This window comes from Emydura macquarii, unplaced genomic scaffold (genome assembly GCF_026122565.2).
Source record: "Emydura macquarii macquarii isolate MOO-44397 ecotype Brisbane River unplaced genomic scaffold, CSIRO-AGI_Emac_v2 contig_1253, whole genome shotgun sequence".
Taxonomy (NCBI): domain Eukaryota; kingdom Metazoa; phylum Chordata; order Testudines; family Chelidae; genus Emydura; species Emydura macquarii.
The window spans coordinates 95,315,260-95,339,286 of NW_027131390.1; the positions used below are offsets into that span (position 1 = coordinate 95,315,260).

At 37.4% G+C, this 24,027-nt stretch overlaps 1 protein-coding gene across 1 annotated transcript in view; it reads right to left on the minus strand.

The window, feature by feature from the left end:
• Positions 1-24,027, minus strand: part of MGAT5 (alpha-1,6-mannosylglycoprotein 6-beta-N-acetylglucosaminyltransferase) — a 217,047-nt gene that overhangs the window by 32,803 nt on the left and 160,217 nt on the right. Inside the window, exon 12 of the mRNA XM_067549543.1 lies at positions 3,567-3,716. Coding sequence (XP_067405644.1) covers positions 3,567-3,716 — 150 coding nt within the window. The remainder of the gene's footprint in view (positions 1-3,566; positions 3,717-24,027) is intronic.

Sequence of the window (24,027 nt, forward strand, 5' to 3'; positions counted from 1 at the left end):
GTTGGCAGGAAAGTTTTGACAGAATCCCTATGTTCCTAGTAGAATATTTCAATTCCATCCAATCAGCATTTTCCAAAGGGAAACTGTTCAGCCAGAAATTTTTTTACTTACTTGTTGTCATGCATTGCATCAATCATACACTTGAGCTAGCCATTTTGTAAGTGCTCCCTATTTGAAAAATACCCATTTTGAAAGCCATTTTCATATTCTGATCTACAAGCCCCACAATATAATGGCAGCTTCAAGCCCTTGATGATGATTGTGAGCAACTAAGAACTACTTCAGAGATAACCATATATTTTGGGGCTTGCAAAGCAGTGATAAAAAAAATCACAATTTAGCTGTCATCTACTGGTTCTTGGAACATATTGCAGAAATTGGATCCAGTCTGAGATGGAAAAAACTTGAAGGTGCTTCATGCTGACATATTTGTAGGCACCTTGTATTTTTAGATGGACTTAATTATCATTTGGACAGAACTCTGACTTTTCAAGGACAGAAACACTTGTTTGAGGTTTTGCCCTAATTGGGAAGTACAATATTGGAACTCACAGCAATGAAAGAATCTGATTGACCTTTATGGCTGAAAACTTGTGATTAGAAGTGGAACTTTTGAAAGTGAAAGTATCTTTGGAGGTTTATTATTATCTTAGAGACGAAGCTGTAAAAAAATAGCAGGTTTCTGCTTGAAGCTGCAATTGAACATATAGATGCCAGCTTCGTCAATGGCTATAGCAGCCATCATTTGCTTTTGGCGTCCTGACTACATGCTATGATCTAGCAAGCAGAGAAACATAACAGCCCCATTAACAATTTGCTAGACCACTTTATACAGGCATTGCACAAGGAGGAGCAGGAGAGTGGCTTCTACCAGTGCCTACACTTGAATACGATTAGACGCACAACCAGGGTATGTGCACATGCATGTTAAAAGATTTGTTAAACTACCGGATCACATGTCTTTACAGATACACTGCTTTTGGGGGAAATATTATGCTGTAGGCAATGCAATGTTAGAATCTGGAGTTTCCTCGGTTAACTTGATACAAACAAGCCAGCCCACAGAGATGCAGTAAACCAGCTGATGCAGATACAAGTGAATAGTCATAGTGCAGGTATTTCATAACCATGTCAAGTTATTCTCTCCTGCCCTGCAGAAGAACCAGGAACAAAATATTCAAGTGGACAGTCATAGTGACCACTAACAACAAGCACTAGCGGAGGACTAACTTAGTCCTGTGATCATGTCACATATAGATTTCAAGCCAGATGACCAGTCATTATATTATTGATGAGATACTAATCCTAGATATTAGATTTTTGTATTCAAAGCTGACTATTCTATAAATCTCAGTTCCCACTCATTCTCAGACTGCTATTTTATTTTTTATTAAAGCAAGTGTAAAGCTAAATATATCAGAGTGACTAAATGTCAGACATACTAAAAATAAGAAAAATGAGAACCCACGTCATAATAGCCCATAAAAGAATCAACAAGCTCTCTCATTTGGTCATGATATCAGCAAGACATTTCATTTTGATTGACTTAAGAATGAGACAAGACCCCAAAAACTGGGACAACAAGATTTAATGTTTTAGCTACCTGTCACCAGGTATTTTTTTTTAAATGTTACCCTGGCTGCATATAAGCAAGCAAATCTTTTGTTTAAAGGAAAACAGCTTTGATAATTATCAAATATGGTAACAAATGTTATGGAAAAATAGACAGACTAATTATATTTGAAAGATGTCACCTATATAATAAGGCCCAATTTAAAGAAGCAAAGATTATAATTAAAGAGATTATTCAAAAGCAGATGTAATATGATAGCATTTTAATACTGGTCCCTCAAAAACAGATAGCTGCTGAACACCATCATGTGAGAAATAAAGTGAACTCTCAAAACTACAGTGTCAAGGAAGAATCAAAGCACAGCAATAACATGGAAACACTTTCAAAGTCTCACAAATCCTTGTAGATTTTTGCAAATTGCATGCAGAGATCCAACATTTTTTAAGACTTCAATACTATGCACAATCATAGTGACATTTTATATACATCTTTCATCCAGACAGATCTCATGAGCACTCTACCAACTATAGCGCCTTCCATAAAATTCAGTCACTAATCAATCTGATCAACGTAATTTGGATCAAAATATCAGAAGGCAAATCATATAAAAACAAAACTCAACTCCCACCCTTTATTTTTGGATGAGTCAATAATAGCTATGTAAACTGCTTAATAATGAAAACTAGAATTTTCAATGTAATACAAGTAAAAAAGAGCCCTAGGAAGTTTCATGCTACTGAAGAATTAGAGGTAAAAACTGTTATTCAGTTATAAAATGTTATAAACAATATCATGTGCTATGCAAATTGTGATAAGCATCCTGGCAGCTAAATAGAAAACATGTTCAACTGCTTATTTTAACCAAAGAAGGGAATAAATTTAACTGGAGAGATTTTTGCTCAGATTATTATTAAAATGTCAATATTTACCCACAGTGGTTAACACAGTAATTTCAATTTTTAAGTACAGGAGAAAGCTGTGGTGATCTCATATACATCTGTGTGGCAAATTTAAGTACGTGCTGACTTTTTAAATGGTAACTGTGTGTGTATGCAAAAAGAATGCACACTGTGGTTGCCTTTAAAAAAAGTCATAATTTGCCAATAGCTGCTGTACAGAAATACAAGGTTATCACTGTTTCCCCCCCCAATACTTTGAATGGAGATCTCTGCGGTAACTGTGTAGTACGACTGGAAAAGCTTACTTTTTAATGGCTTCTGTTGTAAGTGCAGAACGAAAAAAAATCAAAATGGGGGGGAGGGGGGAGGGAGTTGAAAGGCTCCATATATTCCATTTTGCAAATTTAAAAGCACGAAACATTTCCTTCACAAACCCACTGATTGCAAATTACACATTTTATTTTAACCCAATCCACTAACAAGTATTAATACTGCAAATTGTCCCCCCCTCCCCATGTGTTTATTAGATTCTGTATAAATCTGTCAAGGTGAAAGATATGGGATGGCAAATTGGACCAAGTGTTCTAACCTCTGGAGAAAAAAGTTTATTTAAATGTGTACACTGCTCTTATCTTAACTTTAGTTCAAATACTGACCACGGGACCACAGGCAAAAAAAACACTATAAAAGTTTCTCTCTCTTGCACACATGGAGCTTTTAAATTGTGGATTTAAAAATGAACTAAATTCCCACAGATAATAATCTTTTTGCTCTGCTTATCACAGTTACAAACAAAGAAAAATTAATTTAATGATTGTTTGAAACTGATTTTAAAATGTCTCTCCTAGGTTGGATGGCATGAACCAAGTTTTCTATAAGTGCTGCCAGTTTGTCAAGCACATGCACTGTTTGGGCAATCTTAGGGAGTTGACGGACTACCCAAAGGCCAGGTTAAGGTCACTTTTATTTGGCCTTGTATTTTTAAAGCCCTTTAACGTGCCGTTGTCAGCTAATGGAAAGATGGCATTTGGATTCTTCAGGTCCGGTAATTCTTTAGTGGTTTTAGCTTTTTTTCCTCTTGGCAATAAACTTACTTTTGTTTCTCTCAGCAGAAACTGCAAATCCCGTCCACTAAGGATGCCATGGTTTTTCACATAGCTGGGCATATGGACAGTACTTGTCCCATGGACCGTTCCATGGACTTCCATGTAGGTATGAATGATGTCCAAATAGGCCTTCTTATCCTATAAAATCAAACAAAATTTCTTTTAGTCTTTACAAACTTTAAGAAGTGATACAGTCCCGATCAGAACAGGTTATCTACCTAAACAATATCCCACAGTCATAAATGAAAGGAGGTCAGTGGTTCCAGTCTTTCATAGCTATATCTTTGACATAAGACTTGACCGTGTATTACATGGTGAGCATTTCAAAATCTTAATTTCTAAAAGTTTTGCACTAGTTTGCAATACAGACAGCTTGCTCCTGTTCCACAGAAATCAACGAGAAAATTCCTATTAATTTCAATGGGGTAAAATCAGGCCCCCAAACCATAATAACTAAGGCAACACACCTTTGCAAGGCAGAAGTTATATTGAAAACATTTCTGCATAAAGCCAATTTTGTAACCCACACTAATAACGATGCACACTTATTCCACTTTCATGAGACTATTTATGCAAGTGGTCACCACTCTTGCAGAGTCATGCAAACAACAGTTGCACAGTTGGGCCTAAAAATAATAGCTGCCTGGAAACTGGTTAGAAGGTGGTTGTGGTATTTCTGTCAGGAACTCAATATAATTAGTCTTGGCTCATCCTCACTGTGAAAAAGGAAGGAGTTAATCTTATCTCCCTGGAGCCTCATTTTTGCTAACATTTGTACACATGCTTGCTTAATTTTAAGCACACAAATGGTCCCATGAGACCTCTACAAATATTTACTCTCACTTGCTGAAGTTTAAAGAAATTTTGAAAAGACATTATATACACAAGAGTAATGTATTTCTAGGATTATTTTTAAATCAAGTAACAGAACAGTGCACTGTCCTGGTTTGCAAACAAGAGCTATTTTAATTTTCAATACCATATGTTAATAATGTTTCCTGAGTATTAAGGAGATGCAAAGACAGCAAACATTCCCATTAAAAAATCCAAACTCCACTGACTAAAGACTGTATTCACAGCCAGTAATAAATTTCTGAGCACAGACCATAAAGACTCTCTCTCAAGATTTGGACATAAGCCTCCACAAAGTCCAGTTCTCACACGAAGCAACAAATGCCTCTACTCTGATGGCTGGGCAGTTTCTAGGCTTGTATTCGCTACTCTACTTGCTTTGTCACATGCAACCCCTACATACCAGTATTTGATGGCTATATATGAGAAAGTTGGCCAACAGTCAGATTGAAGTTCACTCTGTGAGGAAGTAGACTAAAAAAAATCCTATTGCTTGGAAGCCTGGGACAACAAGACACCAAATTTAGACAATTGAAATTTTATTATTTACTACTTACCAAAAATGGGCATGCATTAACTATTCAGTGCATCCAATCTGAGGCTTGAAAATAAAAGTTGGTTTCTAGATTTAGTTTCCTCTGTGGTTTGGAAACACTTGGAGGTGAACAATTTGCCCTTTCACAGCCTGCCCCATTGCTAAATCTCTCTGATCCACCAGTTGGTGTCCAATACTACATTTTAGGAATAATGCACTGGTTAATTATTATTGTATGTAAACAACATATATTGAGAGAACCATACTTTCTTGTCTGATAACTATGTCTGAGATCCAGATTGCCTTGTACAAATCAATTTATGAAAAGGTCTTTCCTAGTCTGGAAGATGGAAAAAGGACAAGGGTGAAGGAGCTATACAACTCTGACAGCTGCTAATTAGTCTCTACAAAATCTTAAAGCCACAGAAAATACTGTATATGCCACCTGATAGTTAATTCAAAGACTATCTAGACACCTAAATACAATAATTAAGTACAGTTTCTTCTCACAACCCCAACAACGCAAATATATTTCATTAGGATGAAGGACAGAGAAAGGCAAAGAGTATTATGAATAAACTCACTTGCGAGAAAGGTTTCAAACAGTATATTTCAGTGAATGAAACAGCAAAACACAACTTACATTCTTAATATTGGCTGAGAAAACTCGTACAAAATCATGCATAAACAGAGTTCTCAAACATCAATTTCCAAGTCTAATAATACTAATAATAATATTAATGCCTAGCTCTTATATAGTGTTTTTCATTAGTAAAGGGTTTTACAAAGGATGTCAGTATCGTTATCTCCATTTTACAGATGGGGAAAATAAAGCACAGAGAAGTAAAAATGACACAGTTACCCTGCAAACTAGTTGCAGAGCTGGGAATAGAACCCAGGTCTTCAAAGTCCGAGGCCAGGGCTGTATCCATCAAGTCACAGTTCTGTATTAACATAATATGTTTTGTGACTCTTTTCCGATTATTATTTTTTCATTAACTGTGAAAGGTGTCTGATTCACACCACTTCAGCTGTGACCAGGAAGGGCCTCTTCCAGGGCTAAAAGGGGATTCTATCTTCACACCTATTGTCAAAGGCTTTTTCCTGAGGCATCCTTCTCCCCTTCATTGATTCAGCCTTGCTATGGAGTCTGAACCTGGTCACTCATTAGATTTCAAACTAAAGCAATACAGGCTCATTCTCTCGTCTAACTTCAAAAAGTGCATCTTCCCTTATTCAGGGCCTTGACCACGATTCAAGTGCTTATCTGTTGGTGTGGATTAACGCATCAGCCCTTAGTGGATGCAGTCATAAAACTTAGAAGATCCCAAAAATTAGAGATGGAAGGGACCGTTAGTTCATCTCCATCCCAAGTTCTCAATTGTATATTTACTAGTATTTTGTCTCAAGCTATGGGGATTTCACCAGTTCCCTTGGAAGACCATTATGCAACACTGTAGATTTACCACTCCTGCCATTTTACAGATGTGGAAATGGAGAAATAAAGGCAAAGCAACTTAACCAAGCCCATACAGGAAGTCAGTGGCCAAGTCAGAATTAGAACACTCAGTCCTTTCCCACTTCCCAAACCCATGCTCAGCTTTCCTGACAGATCGTACTGCAGGAAGTTTTTCCTGAAATTATGCCTATATTTGCCCTTTCCTACTCTCTGTACTGTCCTAAATAATTCCTCTCTCTCATTTGTGTTGACATCTTCAAATAATTGTAAATGTGTGTCCCTCTTTAGTTATCTTTGAATTAAGCCGTACATATTTAATAACTTTTACATTTTCCCCACGGGTGAATCCATTTAGCTTTCTAATAACTTGTTCTTTTCTGAACTTTAATTTCTCAATACATTTCTGATAAGAAGGTGCCTAGTACTGAACACGACACGCTGGGTACAATTGTGCCCCAGACATGTTCCTTCTATTATTTGTATTACACTTGCATGTCAATTGAGACTGGGACGCCATTGTGATGACCAGTGAACACACAGTAAGAAACAGTCCCTAATGGAACAACTTTCAATCTAAAGAGACAAGCCAGACAAAAGGTTGGAAGGGAAACAGAGGCCCAGAACTGAAGTGACTTTCTCAGAGTCAACAGCAGGTGAATGGAAGAGCTTTCAATAGAAGTTTTGTCTCATTTCAAGTCTTACTCGAATGGCCTCCACACTGGGCTAGGGTCCCTTTTGAGGCAGCGATGTAAAGGGGCTATAACCTTCCTGCTCTAATGCAACATCTCTGAGCGTGTGGCTACAAATTATTTTGGCATTTTCCTTCCACACTGAATGCAAACTCATGTCTAGGTTGCTATCCAATCCAATATCACCCTAAACACCTGCAGCACTAAGCTCCAAGACCCTATCTCCCATTGGAAGTTGGTTTCTTTTCCCCCCTGCATGACCTAACTACACATTACATATAAATGGCCCATAAAAGAACAAACCAAACCTATCAGTACATGCGAGGTACTATTCCCAACAAAAGTGAGATAAAGAAAACACAGAATTGGCTATCATAAAATACAGTAGTACAGTTTATTTCTTTAGATATTTATAATTATAGCTTCGGGCTATGTATGTAGTAGTGTTAGCAACTCAAATAATATATTTAGTGCCTGGAAATAATAGTTCCAGGTGAATTATGTACTTTAAAATACCACAGGGATAAGCCAACTAGGTTAGACTAGCAATAAAATTAAACATGAAGTGCACTGCTCTACCACAGACTTACATATTATTCTCACAGTATGTTTTTCATTTGTAAAGGCTCTTTATTTTTTTCAAAGTAGTGCCTTCCAAGAGTAAGTGCTTTGCAAACAGCTAAGCCTCATCATGTCCCAGTGAGGAAGGCACTTCAAGTATTATACTTCTATTAGGAACAAACTGAGCAGAGAGATATTAAGTGACTTGCCCAAGGTCACACAGTAAATCATTAGAAATCAGGCAATAGAAACCAAGAACTTGGATTTCCAGTTAGCATGAACATGTTACTATATTGTCTGAAAATGCAGACTTTAAAATTAAATCAATTACGTAAAAAAATCCAAATTCCCAGTTTTTATAAAATAGAAAATATACAATTAAAAGTGAGATAGGACTTGAGATCAAATATATCCCTCATGGTAAATGATAAAATCTTCCTGGAAATAGGAGAATACTAACATTTAGAAAACATTAAGGAACATTTTACAAGTCAAAATGCTCACAATGTGTTTTCTTTGTTTTAATAACAGAGGTCCCTTTCATGTAGCCTTTTCTTTTCTTTTGACGTTGCAGAACTACAAATTGTAAAGCCCGTTCTTTTTTTCTTAATGCAGCTGAGGTTTAGTGGCATATCTTAATCCACTGTGCCTGCTTAAACAAATATCATAAATTATGTTTCACTGTTTTAAAAGCGAGACTTGATAAGACTATAAAGCATAGGTAGTAATGTCAACATAATCGGCCTACAGCTCACCTTGAATCTTATCAGCTAAAGTCATATAATGTTTACTATAAATAAAATCATGATAAGCGGCAAAGAAAATAGCTAGAAAGAAAAATAGAGCATTTCCTGAAACTTTTTACTGATTTCAGTGAAATAAATTAATTACCTAGCTCTTGCACAGAACATTTCTTCTTAAAATAAAAACAAACAAAAGTTATCCAGTCTTCACAACCCCTCCTAGAGGCTCTAAAGAACCATATGCATCATCCCACTTCAGAGATGCAGAAATATGAGAACTGAGGACAAGGGCCAGATTTTCAAAGTTATTTAGGTACCTAAAGATGCAAATAGGCACTTGGTGGGAATTTCAAAAGTGCCTAATTCCCATTGAAATTGCTCTCTTTAATGAACTTTTCCTTTATGAAAATATAATAGGGTATATATTAAAACCCTTATTCACACTCTCATCTCAAGCCAATTCTCCAGTTTCTCCTATTGCATAACAGATGTACATTTTTTCACTTTGTCTATGAGTTATCTTCTGCAGAAGTAATTCTACAGAAGCAATTTCCCCACAAAACAGAATAGAAAAGATTGGGAGATGGATTAAAAATAAAAATTCTTCTAAAGGGCAAAAGCAGTAATAGGCAAGATACTGTATAAAACATAAACCATTCCTTGATGCTGCCAGAATGTTCAGATTTATTAACAGGTGTCAAAGAATCACCGAACATAACCAATTTGTTTATGCAGTGTAGTTGTAGCTGTGTCAGTCCCAGGACATGAGAGAGATAAGGTGGGTGAGGCAATACCTTTTTTTGCACCAAATTCTCTTGGTGAGAGACAAGCTTTTATATTTCCTCACCACCTTGTCATTCCAATTTATTTCATTATTCCACTCATATCCTGCCAACTGAGTTACTGCTTAACTCCATTCTGCAATACAGGAAGTATTCTTTTTCACTTGTGTCAGTTGAATTGTCCTAGATCTAAGATGTGTTTGTTTCTTGATATAAAAATTATTTTGAAATATGGTCAGGAAAATAAATACCCACATCACATTGTACAATTTTTACTTTTCTGAACAGTAGGAAGATATTAGAAAATGATTCTTAATAAATTGAGAAATTTAACCAAATGTACTGATTATACAGAGAATTCAGTACAGGACCTAAGATTTAGGTAGGAAAATATATAATCAGACACAAGTTGATGTTTTTAAGATGACGTTGATGGTTACCTTAAGTGGATTCCCCTCCCCCCACTGTTTGATATTATTGAAGTGAAATATTTTTTTCTAACAAAATGACAACTACTTCCTTCAATAAACCATGCAATACCGATGTTCTAAATCAAAGAAAACAACCAGAATGAAAAGTAACTCATTTTGATGCTTAATTTACTGGAACAAAAATATGAAAAGTACTTTGTTATAATGTAGAGTTAGTGCATTTTTTACATTTTAACAAATAAACGCTTCCCTCTCTATAATGTGACAGTAAAATGAATGTGAAATAAATACCTAAAACCCACTAAATTTGATTTTTAAATGGTTCTGAAACCTTACTTAAACTTGGAAGATGAGAATGTTGTTTCTGAAAAGAATATATTTTCTAATGCGATAGGAAACTTTTGTTATAACAATGGTTAGGTTCCTGGTAAGCAAGAATGCTACTAATGATGGAAGACTGAGGATCTTTAATCAGTAATTCTTTCATCATTCAGTCTTCTGGAATGAACTGCAGAAATTAAAAGCATGTTTGCCAATATATATTTCACAGTACATAGAGATAACGGTAAATTTGTCATACCTACGAACAGCTATACTGCTAGTTTCTCCTATTCCAACTCAGACAATAGCTGAAGCATGCAACAGGTAGTGAGAGAGAACAACCGAGTTGTATTGTATTTTCCTTCGTTATGAGCCTCAAATGACAACAATTCCACAGCACAACCCCCAATCAAACTGTTTTCTGGCCTAAAATATTTGCGGAGTGCACATGAAGATGTAGCAATAATTCACCTGTACAATACATATGGCAAAGTTCAGAAATCCACTGGAGAGATGAGCACATCAAAATGTGTAGATAGGTATCCTCAAAGCTTAGATACCAGAATATGACCAATCTGGGAAGAACAAATAGCTTTCTTGTTTACTTTAGATTTCTTATCAGACTCTTTAACCAGCCTGGAATAATCCCAGTGGAACCAGTTAGAATACTACAGAGCTCTTAGGTAGGAAATATCATTCAAACAAAAACATGTTCTCTTCTACCAGCGCTTGACAGCACAGATGGCATCACTTTATGAGAAAGTGAGTTGTAAATCTCTTCAGTTTTACTACAGAGATTATTCAGGGCAGGTCTTCTATTGAATGCCATGCAAAGTTATTGCTAACTGTTTTGATCACAAGCAAGGGCAGCCGGATCACTCATCATAGGTAGGTCAGTATTTGCAAAAGCATGGTGCAGAACCTGCTGTAAATCATAATGCTTAAAACATTTATCTTGCTTGAAAAGTATTTATGAGAGCAAGGTAGAATAATTAATTTGATTGTCTATTCTTATTTGTGCTACTCTGAGACAGCAAAGAATCTCTCTTTTGAGCCTTATATCCAAAAGCAATTCCTATAATTTGAAATAAAGGATGAATTTCCATTTAATTTCAGGCGTACTAGTACCAGAAGCAACTAGCACTAGTTATTTTTGCAGCTTTCTAACCATTAAGGTACAAGGTTATTGCAAAAACCTCTCTGAGGTACCGTTATTTGTTCTTTTGACAAAAGTCTGTTGGTTCCTATAATAATCATGGACTCCTCAGTTCTGGCATATATTTTGGGGAATTCCCATTCTCTCTTTCAAAAGAACTCCTTCCCCTTGAAAGAAAGGGGCAATTCTTAGCAAGAATTTGGTCAAAACAAGACTAAAATCCTCATATTCTACACAAGTTGCTATGCTTTCTTAACACACTAACCTACATATGTAATAACACCGTGTCTATGTAAGCAAATGGGAGATGACAGTATCATTATCTTCAGGGATAGCCTTTATTTTAAGGTGCAACATTGAATCTTATTTTTTGTTACTATTCCAAGGGTTACCCTCTGTCTTCAATTATTTATATGTAACTACAGGAACACAGGACTCAGATACCACAGTCTCCATTCTTTGAATATTGTCCAATGGAGAGAGGCTGGGGACAATCATTATAGGTTGCAGTCTCTCTGAAAGTAAAGGGGCTCGCCTAGGTCCACCTTTCTCTCTCTACAAACAGTCGTTGTCCAAAGAGCAAATACAATTCCATTCAACTACATACTCTATATGGTCAACAACGCACAAATCCCTTCTTGACTTCCAGTACCAACTTGGTGAGCAGAAGTTAATTTAATTCAGCCTTTGCTGATTGTTGATATTTGATCAATATTATTGTTGATATTTGATCAACAGTAGAGATAAGCCTGAACCAGAAATGGAAGTCAGAAACCCCTCTATAAACTTTAAAATTGCCCAGCAAAGAACTTCGCAGCGAGGGCTCATCTGTAATCAAGAATGAACACAGGGACGCTCAGGTATATTTATTTGTAGACCCCTAGCTCTTGAAAGAAAATAAAACGGGGGAGTTCCTGAGGCATAAAAGGAAAGGAAACTGCCTCCTCCCAAATCTGTTATGTTCTAAACAACTCTAGAGGTCCAAACAGAATAAATATCCACCATTAACTAAGATCCCCAAATTCAGGAAAATATCCACATTCAAGACAGCACTTAAACACATGATTGAGTGCTTTTCTGAATCAGGACCTAAAACTATACAAAGAGAATTAAGCATCCAAAATACAATTACTTCTTGAGATAATCTAGTTTAAAAAAAGTAATGGAAACTTACACTCAAATGAAATATTAGAAATACTGGCAGGCCTACCTGTACCATTGTGAAAGACCTTATGGTGTAGGCTATGCAGAGTGTTTCTGTTTGCAAAGGAAGCCCCTAGAGTCTCGATTAGAAAGGGCTGATTTGTAATAGGCACTGTATAGTTTGAAGGCTTACTCACAAGAAGAGATGTGAAACAAACAAAAACAAAGCAAGCTTTAAAAAAAATCCCATTGTCCAAAAGAAATCACAGCAAACAAAACCAAACCCCTTCCATAAAATCAAGTGCAGCTTTTTTTTTTTTTTTTTTTTTTTTTTTAAGAGTAGTTGGAACAAATGACTGAGTCTCCCTTATGTTTCCTGTACACCATGCACCCTCCCTTCATTCCCTCCATAAAACATACTCCTTCCTCCCGCCCAAAAAACCACAAACCAAAACAAAAACCTTCCTAAGCTACTTATTGTAAACCCTTATTTAGCTTGTGATCTGCTTGGGTCAGACCCTGTTTTCTCATTTGACTATAAAGCACCAAAAAAATACATATGATACATAATAAATAAATAAAGATCTCACAGACGTATACCTGTCTTTGTGCATTTTAACTCTGTTCTTTTCATTTTATTTGTCTGGGTTAAACTGCATGCTCCTTGGGACAAGTGTTCTGGAAAGCGGCATATGAATAAAAAAAGTCTACAATGGCTTTTTTATATCAATGTCACAAATAATCATGGACCTTTGCAAATTCAAACACACTGCATAAAGGAAACTTTATCAAAATGAGTGCACCAATCTTAATGTATAATTGACTAACCTGCCACAAGTGCATTAGAAAGTACAGGTTGTTTAAATAAATCAGGATCTGCAATGCATTATCACTTTTATTTTCAATGTGCTTCCACTCAATCACTTAATGGTTCCTTACAGCATCTTAGCTACAAACATGTTTCATCCAAAATCATTTAACTGGATACCACTAGATTTTTTCCTTGTATTTTGGTTCTTTCCAAAGTAAAGTGAAATAGAAACAGAAACTTAAAAGTGCTGGCTGGGAATACAAAATTGATTTGTTCAGTTCTCGGCACAGTCTTGGATCAGACTGGGTCAGTCCCTCCATTTCTGTTGCTTATAGTGCAAAGTAGGTTTACAATATTGAATGTCACATTAAGCTATAGCAAATGATTTCTCTTCATATCCAAAATGGAAAGTTCTACTAGCTTTTAGTCATTTTATTCGACAGCTACAACAAACTTGCCATTTGAGAGAGACACTTTTGTTGATCATTGCGCTCAGAACTGTTATTACTTTATGCCAATTATTTCCACCTACTTCTAAAAACCTCATGATAAGGCCTTTCACATCAAAGAAATGGAATGACAACAGTCTTTCCCTAAGGCAGTGTCGACAGGAAGACATAGTCTGAAAGGTTGAAGTTTTAAACTGGGTAAATTAAAATTTCAGAAGTATTAATGCTGCTGTAATAATAAATGGAAGCATGATGCAAGGAAAACTGAAGTCTCCTTTTACTCTGCTTGAAAAGCTGGCACAGTACAGGCATCAACTGAATGTTGCTTTAATTTCAATTTGGCAGTCTGGATTATCACAAATTTTCGTGATTTTAAATTATTCAGGTCACCGTCACAGAATATTAGTCTCATTTACCACTGAACCAACTGTGTTAGAGAACAATTAATCAGAGTTCTTGTTCAGTTGGTGGTCCTTGTAGTTCAGATTGTAAAACATGGACATTAGTTTGTGGTTCCAGGTTTAGCTTCCCTTATTAAAAATGAGAACATGTGAAGATTTTTATAAATCTTTATTAGTATAATTTAGAGAACCAAGATCTGCTGTTGTAGGTCTTGGCCCATGCCATGAATTTACTTCTTCAATTTTTCAGAACTCCTAATACCTGGATGTTTATTTGTCTTATGCTGGATCCAAGGTAGTAGGAAGCCCAACAATGCCCATCTTATGTTAATTATAACCCTACAGCGAGATTATACCACCCTGTAAAGTTTTTCTAAGCAGAGAATAGCGAGAGTCCTGTCGCACCCGGGAATCCTGGACGCCCCATCACCTTGGGCATTGGCACTCTTACAGCAGGGTTATCAGGCTATGTGGACTCTCTTCTCAGGCCCTATACTATTAGTACTCCTAGCTATCTTCGGAATACCACAGATTTCCTGAGAAAACTACAATACACCATCATGTGCCAACAATGCCCCTCTGCCATGTACACTGGCCAAACTGGACTGTCTCTGTGCAAAAGAATAAATGGACACAAATCAGACATCAAGAAGGGTAACATTCAAAAACCAGTAGAAGAGCACTTCAATCTCCCTGGACACTCAGTAACAGACTTGAAAGTTGCCATACGTCAACAAAAAAACTTCAAAAACAAACTCCAGCCCAAAACTGCACAGCTGCAACTCATATGCAAACTTGACACTATCAGACTAGGTCTGAATAGAGACTGGGAGTGGCTAGCCCACTAAGAAAATAATGTTCCCTCTTTTGACATTCACACCTTCTCATCAACTGTTGTGAATGGCCTCATCCACCCTGATTAAATTAACCTCGTTAACACTTGCCTCTATCCTTGCATGTGTATATATACCTACCAAACTGAAGTTTCCACTTCATGCATCCGACAAAGTGGGTTTCTGCCCACGAAAGCTTATGCCGAAATAAATGTATTAGTCTTTAAGGTGCCACAGGACTCTGACTATTTTGCTAAAAACAGACTAACATGGCTACCCCTCTGGAACTTAAGCAGAGAATGCTATTTTAAGAAAGAATCATTTTAATTTTCAAAATAGAAGAGAAGCATTCATGAGGGGTAAACAGAAAACCAGGAATGCAAAACAAGAGCACAAATGAGACACTTTGTTTGGCTTTAATGAAAATTCTAGTTTCTCCAGAGATTTGTGAGGGAGAGACATGTACAGCAGAATCCAATTTATCCAACCCTCCTTTATCCGGTTCTCCATGTTAACCGGACAACCAATGCACACAGGTCCAGAAAGGGGTGATCTTGTCTGTGGCTGCTAGATGGCGCTGCAGCATTGCACTTTCCCATTCTCTCATTTATCCGAATTTTTGATTATCCGATCTGGCCCAGTCCCAATTAGATTGGATAAATGGGGTTCTGCTGTACTGTGTTTTGATCTATAATGGTGTTTACCTTCTGAAATTAATAAACACATGCAACCATGTATGTCCCCAGAGGGGACAGGTTCTTGGGTTGATCAGGTGATTGATAATAGGATGAAGAGTTTTTCATCTTCAGATTGTCAATTCAAATCCAACCTAAGCTGGTAGTGACTGAAGTCATTACTATATAATGATGAGATTTAGAAATCTGTGTAAAATGAGCTAATAACCTCAACACAGCTCCAGGTAAGCATCAAACGCCACAACCGTTTGCAGGCTCAGCTGAGGCCCAATGACTGAATGGGCAAGAGAGTGAGCTAAAAGAATTAAGGGACATTAGAAGGGTAATCTAGGAAAAATTGCCAATGCCTGTGCATTTCCTATTTTAGGAAATGGAGATTTCCATCTCCACAGCTACTGGTCTGGTGCATTTCACAAAAAATACTTCTTTTAAATGAGTCATCACATAGGTTATCTTATTGCTCACCATACAAAGTCTGTACAGTTATGAGGCAGACACAAACATTGCCTTCTTCATAACCATTCCTTGTTCATTTTATCATGAAAAAGCTTTTTAAAAAAATGCTTTTTATGCAAGTTAAAAGAAGGTTGACTATAGTCATATTCCAAACCCTGCCGTGAAGAAAAAATACTGGAGTAACAGTCCAAAACACTTTAGTAAAACTACAGTAAGGTAATTTACTACAATTTAGGAGTAGTAAAATTCTTTTAAGGTACTGACAGGGTTTGGGATTATTACTGGAGATGAGTGCTCTATTTTTAAAGGTGTTCCAGCATCCACTGCTTTGTAATGCAGAGAAACTAGTAACTATGTTAAAGTGTATACCTCAACAACCATCATCACTTAACAATCAAGTTCAGCAAAAGAAAATTTTAAAAGACATGGGAATAACATGGTGGATGAGGAGATAGGGCAACCAGCTCTCCCAGTCTATTTTAGATTTCTGGCACGGGGACTGAATTTGGTAGAGTCATGTTTTAATCTGTTTCCACGTTAGTATATTAGCCCACGTGCACAGATTAAAAAAATGTATAAAGTCCTGTAAATTAATAGTATCATACACACATTCACATCCACAATGAGCTTATAATATAAATAAAATGGTAGAGAAACAGATCTGGGAATAAATGGTGTAGCAGTGCTAGCTGAAGACATATGCAGAAATCAAATGACATGGAAAGTATCAAGATACAAGAGTTAAAGTCAGAGGACACCAAGAGATGAGAGAGGGGAAAATGAGAAGCCATTTAAGCAGATACTGAGGGAGTAGTCTGCAAAGTAGGAGAACCAAGAGTGCAAAATGTCAGGAAAATCAAGTTTAGAGAGAAAAAACAGACGAGACTGATCAGCCCCGTCAAAGGATAAGAACAGAAAAGTCTTCTTCATTTAGCTAAGAAAAGGTCAGTAGTGACCTTGGGTGAGGACTGTTTATGAAGTCAGGAGAGAGAGTGAGTGCAAACCAGATTAGATGGAATCAAGGAGATAGTTGGAGGAGAGGCAGTCAAGGAAATTAGAACATGCTCTAGGATTTGAGACATAAGGGGAAGAAGGATGGTAGGACATTGATTGGAGAGAGTTCAACAGCAGGACTTCTTAAAAGTATGAGAAAAGAAGGAAATTAATCAAAGCAGAAAGGGTTACAAATAAAGGGGAAGGAGGCAAATAGATGGAACCTAAGGAAGACAGGAGGCAAGAAGTGATGGGAGCGGATAAGCTGAAGGTATAGGAGCAAAAGGTTAAAGAGACGTCTTCAGAGTCAGATCAGGAGAGATGAGAAGAAGGTAGAAATGGAGTGAGAGGAGAATTGGGTTGGATGCCAGTGGGATCTTGGCCTAGACAAGGTTGGCACAATGATAGACAGATAAAAGAGCAGATACTGAAAAGCAGGATTAGGAAGAGAACTGAAGGTCAAGAGGAGCTAAAGAGGGCCAACAGCATCAGAATTACATCAGAGAAGAAGTAAAGCTCTTAAAAAGGAAAAGGGCAGAATCGAAAGACAAAAGAGGCAACTTAAAGTTGGGTAAATCAGCAAGTCAATTGGACCACAGTGAAAGAGTGGGTTGAAGGAAGCGAGTGCAGTGGAAGAGACACATTGGGATGTGGTGCTTGTGAAAATCAAATCCTATTAGCTGATAGTGTTACTCAGTATTATAGGCCTGCATTGATTCACTGTACTGGTGCAGTGTCCTATGAAAGAAAAGGAAGAAATAAGCAGAACAGTTGATAGCTCAGCCATGCTAACGATAAATACAAAATATCGATAATTTTTTTTAAGGAAGACTAGTTTCATAAAAATAAACCATTGTTATAAAAAGATGTTCAACTATTCATTCAAAATTTGATGTCTGTAAGATGATTTACAAATGTACAGCCATATGTATGGCATTGTTTACTTGTTTTGCTAGTCTGTCTCTCTCCATATATATTCAATGAAAGCAAGTAGGCCTGTTTGGAGAATCGTGACTGAATTAAAGTGGCTGCCTCCCTTGAGACAAGCCACAGTTGCCAAATGGAGACACGATTTGAGCTGCTTTCTGATAGTAGCTGGCATAAATTTCAATTGATAAATTAGGCAATAGCAGTGCTGCAACATTGGAGGGAGAAGTGGATGATCAGCAAGGAGGATGTCTGCATGTATAGGGGTTTGAAAGGAGATTTTCTCCCTACATCTTCTGGCTTCAAGAACTGAAAAGTAGTACAATGAAATTATGCTATAAATACAATGTAAAAGGAACTCCAGTCCCCTGCACTGAGACAGAACCAAATAAACTAGACCATCCTAGACAGGTGTTTGCTTAACCTGTTCTTAAAAACCTCCAATGACGGGGATTCCACAACCTCCTTTGGAAGCCTCTACCAGAGATCAACTACCCCTTATAATTAGAAAGTTTTTCCTAATACCTAACCTAAATCTCCCTTGTTGCAGAGCAAGCCCATTACTTCTTGTCCTACCTTCAGTGGACATGGAGAACAATTGATCACCGTCCTCTCTATAACAGCCCTTAACATATTTGAAGACCATAATCAGATCTTCCTCCCATTTTCTTTTCTCAAGAGTAAACATGCCCAGGTTTTTTTAAACCTTTCCTCGTAGGTCTGTTTTTCTAAACCTATTATCATTTTTGTTGTTCACCTCTGGACAATAAGTTGTTCAAATCTTTCTTACAATGTGGTGTCCAAAACTGGACACAATACTTCAGGTGAGGCCTCAATGGTGCTGAGTGGAGTGGGATGATTACTCCTGAGACTTACATATGACCCTTCAGTTAATACACTGCAGAATGACAACAGCCTTTTTTTGCAACTGCATCACATTGCTGACTCGTATTCAACTCATGAGCCACTAAAACTCAAGACTACATATTCCATGTTCAGATATTTTCCAAAACAGACAAAAAAAAAAAAAAAAAAAAAAAAAAAAGCCTGCTCTCCCCCCCCAAACACTTTGGAAACTACAAAAAGTACAGCAGATTTAAAATGTATTGCATAATTTTTCTTTATTGAATTAAGGATGAGGTTGTGACTGGGATGAGACAAATAGCAAAACAGCACTGGCAGTGGAAGATAGTCTGATACCCATATGAGAGTTGGGAAGACACCTGCAAACCTCAAGATATTGCCTTTTAGCTGTAGTAGTTGATGATTAAATCCAATTCTGTTTCATTTAGATGAGGGAGAAGTATTATGGGTTTCACTCACATTCTCCACATCCCTCCTGTTCCAGTCTGGCAGACAGCAGTCTCTCTTCAGTCATTTATATTGTCCTGAACTCCAGACATTAAGTCACTTGACCGTCACCCATGCTATGTTTCCCTCATTTTTCCACCCCAAATTTTAGGCTCTCTCAGCAGCCTTTCATTCAGTGACCACAACACAAGCTAAGAACATGTCTCCATTTTGCCAACCATTGCACTCCACAACTGAGGTACAGGGATCACCTTTAGAGAATTAGAGAAACTGTACCATTACTGTACTGGGAAATAAAAGAGTCTGAAGTATGATTTAGTGGTTAAAGGGAATATGAATGAGAGCCTGCAACAGAATCCAGATCTTCTATCACAGATATCTGTGTGGCCTTTAACTAGTTACTTAACATATCCAGGTCTCTGTTTCCCTATTTGTAAATGCCAGCTATCTCAAACGATTGTAACAATGATGTGGGTATATGAATTATACCAGCTCCACGACGCCATGCACCAGCACTCTATTTTAGTTTATAGTTCTGCTCTGAAGTGGCAGTGTGCTGTCCCATATTTATCATCTCAAGTATTTCAGTTCAAATCCATTTAGTTTTAAGGTAAACTGAAGTTGCTTCTAATTGCCAATCCTGCAAACTCAGCTTGGAAATCAAAACTGATCTCTATTTCTCAATAATAAAAGGTTCTTCAGGCAAAATTATGCCCCCATTGATACCAGCTCAACCCCATTCCCTTCAGTAGGTATATACTGATTGGAATTAGGTGAAGAATTCTATTCATAATACATAATAAGCAATAGAATCAACTCCCCCTCCAGTGGGTATACTCTTGGCACTGCAGAACCAAATAGGAGTACCAAGCAGTAAAAGGTAACAATATACAAAGTTTTACAGATCCAAGTGCTTTACAAGCATGAATTAACTAATGGCTCCTATATGGCAATTGAAACACTGGCCCCATTTAATAGATAAAGAAAGAGACACAGAAGTTAAGTGATTTGCTCAAAAGGTCAAAACCAAGTCAATGGCACAGCTGTCCTAAAACCAAGGTCTTCCAACTTCCGAAGTGATACTATAATCCAGCGGTTCCCAAACTGTGGTCCATGGATCCCTGCAAGGCTACCACAAGGGGTCCACGGAAAAGAAAAATAATAACATCCTCACCAAGGAAATGTACAATTTCAAATAAAACTAGTAGCATGTGGTGGTCCACGAAATGTTTGGAGGATGAAAAGGGGTCTGCACACACGAGAAGGTTGGGAACCGCTGCTCTAACCTTTACAGTTGCTGATCAGAAGCAGGACACACAAACATACTATGTGGGGCTTATATAATTTTGGTTAAGTGATCTATTCGGATACAAAATGTAAAGAAAAATAGCATAAATAAATTAGTTCAGTTCAACTCTACCCATACTGACAAATGACAAGGCCACTAAACAAGTAAAGCAAGCACAAAATAAGTCCATTTCACAGATATAAGCTCAGCCCAGGAACCCTGTTGATCAGAATGGATTTCATCACTCAAATATGTTTCTCTGCCCAGTCCCTGAAGTCAACTCTATCTGTAGGGGTTGTACTTTATGTATGTGTCTACCCAGTGCAGTGTGCATGTCAGACAACAAATACATGTTCATAAGCAAACAATGCATTTTAATAGATCAAATGTACTGTCATACATTAGGACTTCCCCAAGAATGTAGGCCATACTTACAGGATGCTGGGGCCGCTATCTTGGAAAGTAGTGACTCTGAAAAAGACATGGGGGTTTTGGTGGATTAAGAGCTGCACATGAGCTCCCAATGTGACGCTGTGGCCAAAGTGCTAATGCAATCCTTGGATACATAAATAAGGGAATATCAAGTAAGAGTGGGGAGGTTATATTTAGTACCTCTATAGTTGGCAGTGGTGTGACCACTACTGGAACACCATGCCTAGTTCTGGTGTCCACAATGCAAGAAGGATGTTGAAAAATTGGAGAGGATTCAGAGAAGAGCTACAAGAATGATTAGAGAACTCAAAAACTTACCTTAAAGTGAAAGTCTCAGAGCAAAATCTGTTTATAATAAAGAGAAGGTTAAAGGGTGACTTTTTCTACAATCTGTAAGTATTTATGTGGGGAACAGAAATTTGATAGAGTACTCTTCAATCTAGCAAACAAATGTGTAACAAGATCCAATGGCTGGAAGTTGAAGCTAGACAAATACAGACTAGAAATAAGACACACATTTAACAACAGTGTAATTAACAACTGGGACCCCTTATCAAGAACTGTCGTGGATTCTACATCACTGGAAATTTTAAAAATTAAGATAGGATGTTTTTCTAAAAGCTATGTTCAAGTTCAAACAAGAATTAATTCAGAGAAGTCTTATGACCTGTGTTATTATACAGGAGGTTAGACTAGATGATCACAATGGTCCATTTTGGCCTTATAATTATTAAACCATGTTGCTGGAGTAGGGTGGACAGAATAAAGACCTGAAAAAATATATATGCATAAAAATCCAAGTAACTGAGCAACAACCTTGTTTATTAGCTCTGACTACACCTGACAGACTGTTCTGCTGACTCGGACAACTAATCAGGTCAGGAAGTATAGATGATTATTAGATCCATCTATTCTTGAGAGACTGCATTATGCTTCCGGGACTGATAATCAGATCAGGAACTGTAATCACAAAAGCCTAAGCCAGAAGAACAGACTCAAAATTAATGGATTTCTGTTCTGCTGAAATGTGTTCTGGAGAAAAAGGAACAGACTATAAAATCTTCATTATGCAAAAGGAAAAAAAGAAAACTAATGAAATCTTTCTTCGGCCATGAACCAAACAACAGAAAAATCACCAAAGCATGTACCATTACAGTCAACAAGAATTACTTTATAAGTGAAAGTTTCAAGGTTAAGGAGGATTGGATTTGGATAAATTTTGAGGGATCACAACTACAAATGGATTGCTGACTAATATCCACATGGTTCTCACTACATCAGCTAATGAACAGAGACTCTGCTCTTTCCTTCTTTCTTTTCCATACACCAAGGTCTGATAACCTGTTAGATCCTGTAATAGACAACTAAAGTGGATAGTTGGCAAGTGGGCAACAAGGTGTTTATCAGTTTCTTCCACAGAGTTGCCCTCTTAAGTGGGATTAACACAACAGAGTTATTCTCATGGGAAACACGACCAGAAATGCTATTAAATCATTTAGTATGTTTGGACATCATAGCTTCCTAAATCAATTAGGATTAATTCTAGTTTCCTCAAAATTGCTCTGACCAGGGATCATCAATGGAAGTTACAGGTGAAAGGGGGAGGACTCAATCATCCATTCCAAAGACAAAAGGGTTTCTTAGTCCTGGTCTATACCTATGGGGAAATTTGGCGGCAGTCGACGGGAGTTATGCAAGCTATGTAGAGTAGCTTGCATAACGTACGTTGACTTCCTAAATCCTCTTCTGTGTGCCGCCTCCACTACGCTGCGCCAAAGGGAAATGTGTACCCGTCGACACAGTGCTATGCTTTTTGGGCAGGTTGTTTTACTAAATTGACTTCTGGATCGATTGAGTGGGTCTTCACTTCCGCTCAATCAATCTGGATAAATCGATCTGATGGTGGTGAATTTGTCGCCATCAGTAAAGACATACCCTTATTTAAATGAAGCAAACTTTCAGTTCCCTATTCATCTATTTTGTCATCAGTTGTAACTGAGATGCTTCCCCTTTTCCATGTCAGATGTGATACACCTGACAATTTACTCACAGCAGCAGTCTTAGTCCTGTATTCTTAAAAACTCTGGTGTACTGTACCAATATAAATGGACCAGTAGTTTATGGTTACCACATTTCATCTTTATTCTAAAGGAACAGTGTTTTTAGGTGAAGGGCTGTAGCATCTCAAAGATTTAAGGCACAGACTTATTAGAGGGTTTCAAAACCCTTTGCCTGTTATACAATATTCAACCCAGGAAATCAGAATCCAGACACTAGTCAGCTTCATTGAGTTAGATTAAATCCTTCCTCCACATCCCTTACTGCCAGACACTCCCCCAATTTTGAGAAGTGGTAGCAAACTGACGCCAATTAGCACCCCTTGTATACTGATTCCTCCTTTACCTTCTATATGCAATATTGCCCTACCTTCACTTACCCAGTGGACCATTACAATTTATTTGGAGTCCTCCCTTTCTATAATTAAAACTATATCAAAAGTTTGAAACCTCATAATAGACCAAGAGGTCAACCCACATCAAGTAATTTTATCTGGACAGGACAGATTGATAATTTGCCACTCAAAGACCCAAAGCAGCAGATGAAGAAAAGACTTTCCTTCTAACAGCATCAATACACACCAAGGGAACAGTAAGGGATGATCTATTACTTTTGCAGAATTCCTGAGCTGCTGAGACCAGCATCAAATCAGCTAATAGATGCTGCAACAAAACACTAGTTACCCTCAGAAGAGCAGAGGATATATATGACTGGCTCTTTTTGATACTGTGGCAAGAACATAGGAGAGAACCAAATGTCCTTTGCTGGATTGAGTCTTTTTGTATGGCAACTTAAAAAGTAATATTAAAAGGAAGACATTCAAGTTTGTCATCCAGTCTGTGGCTTTTGGTGACATGCTATAAATCAAGGCTGTCCCTCTGAAGAAGGAACTTAAATGGCAGCGGTTTACTAGATGCTCTGTGGTTTGGCTGTCTTCTCACATCTGCATATCAGGCTGCCCTTCATTCTCCATTTGTGTAGTAGGTAATTGCAGCAATTGTCTGAGATTCTGATGTGCCTCACTGAGAGCCATATATTATGTGGCATGGTGAAGCCAGGTGGTTGGTCTGTTGGATCAGTGATCACGTCGAGATTCTTGACCCCATTATTTTCCCACATCCTC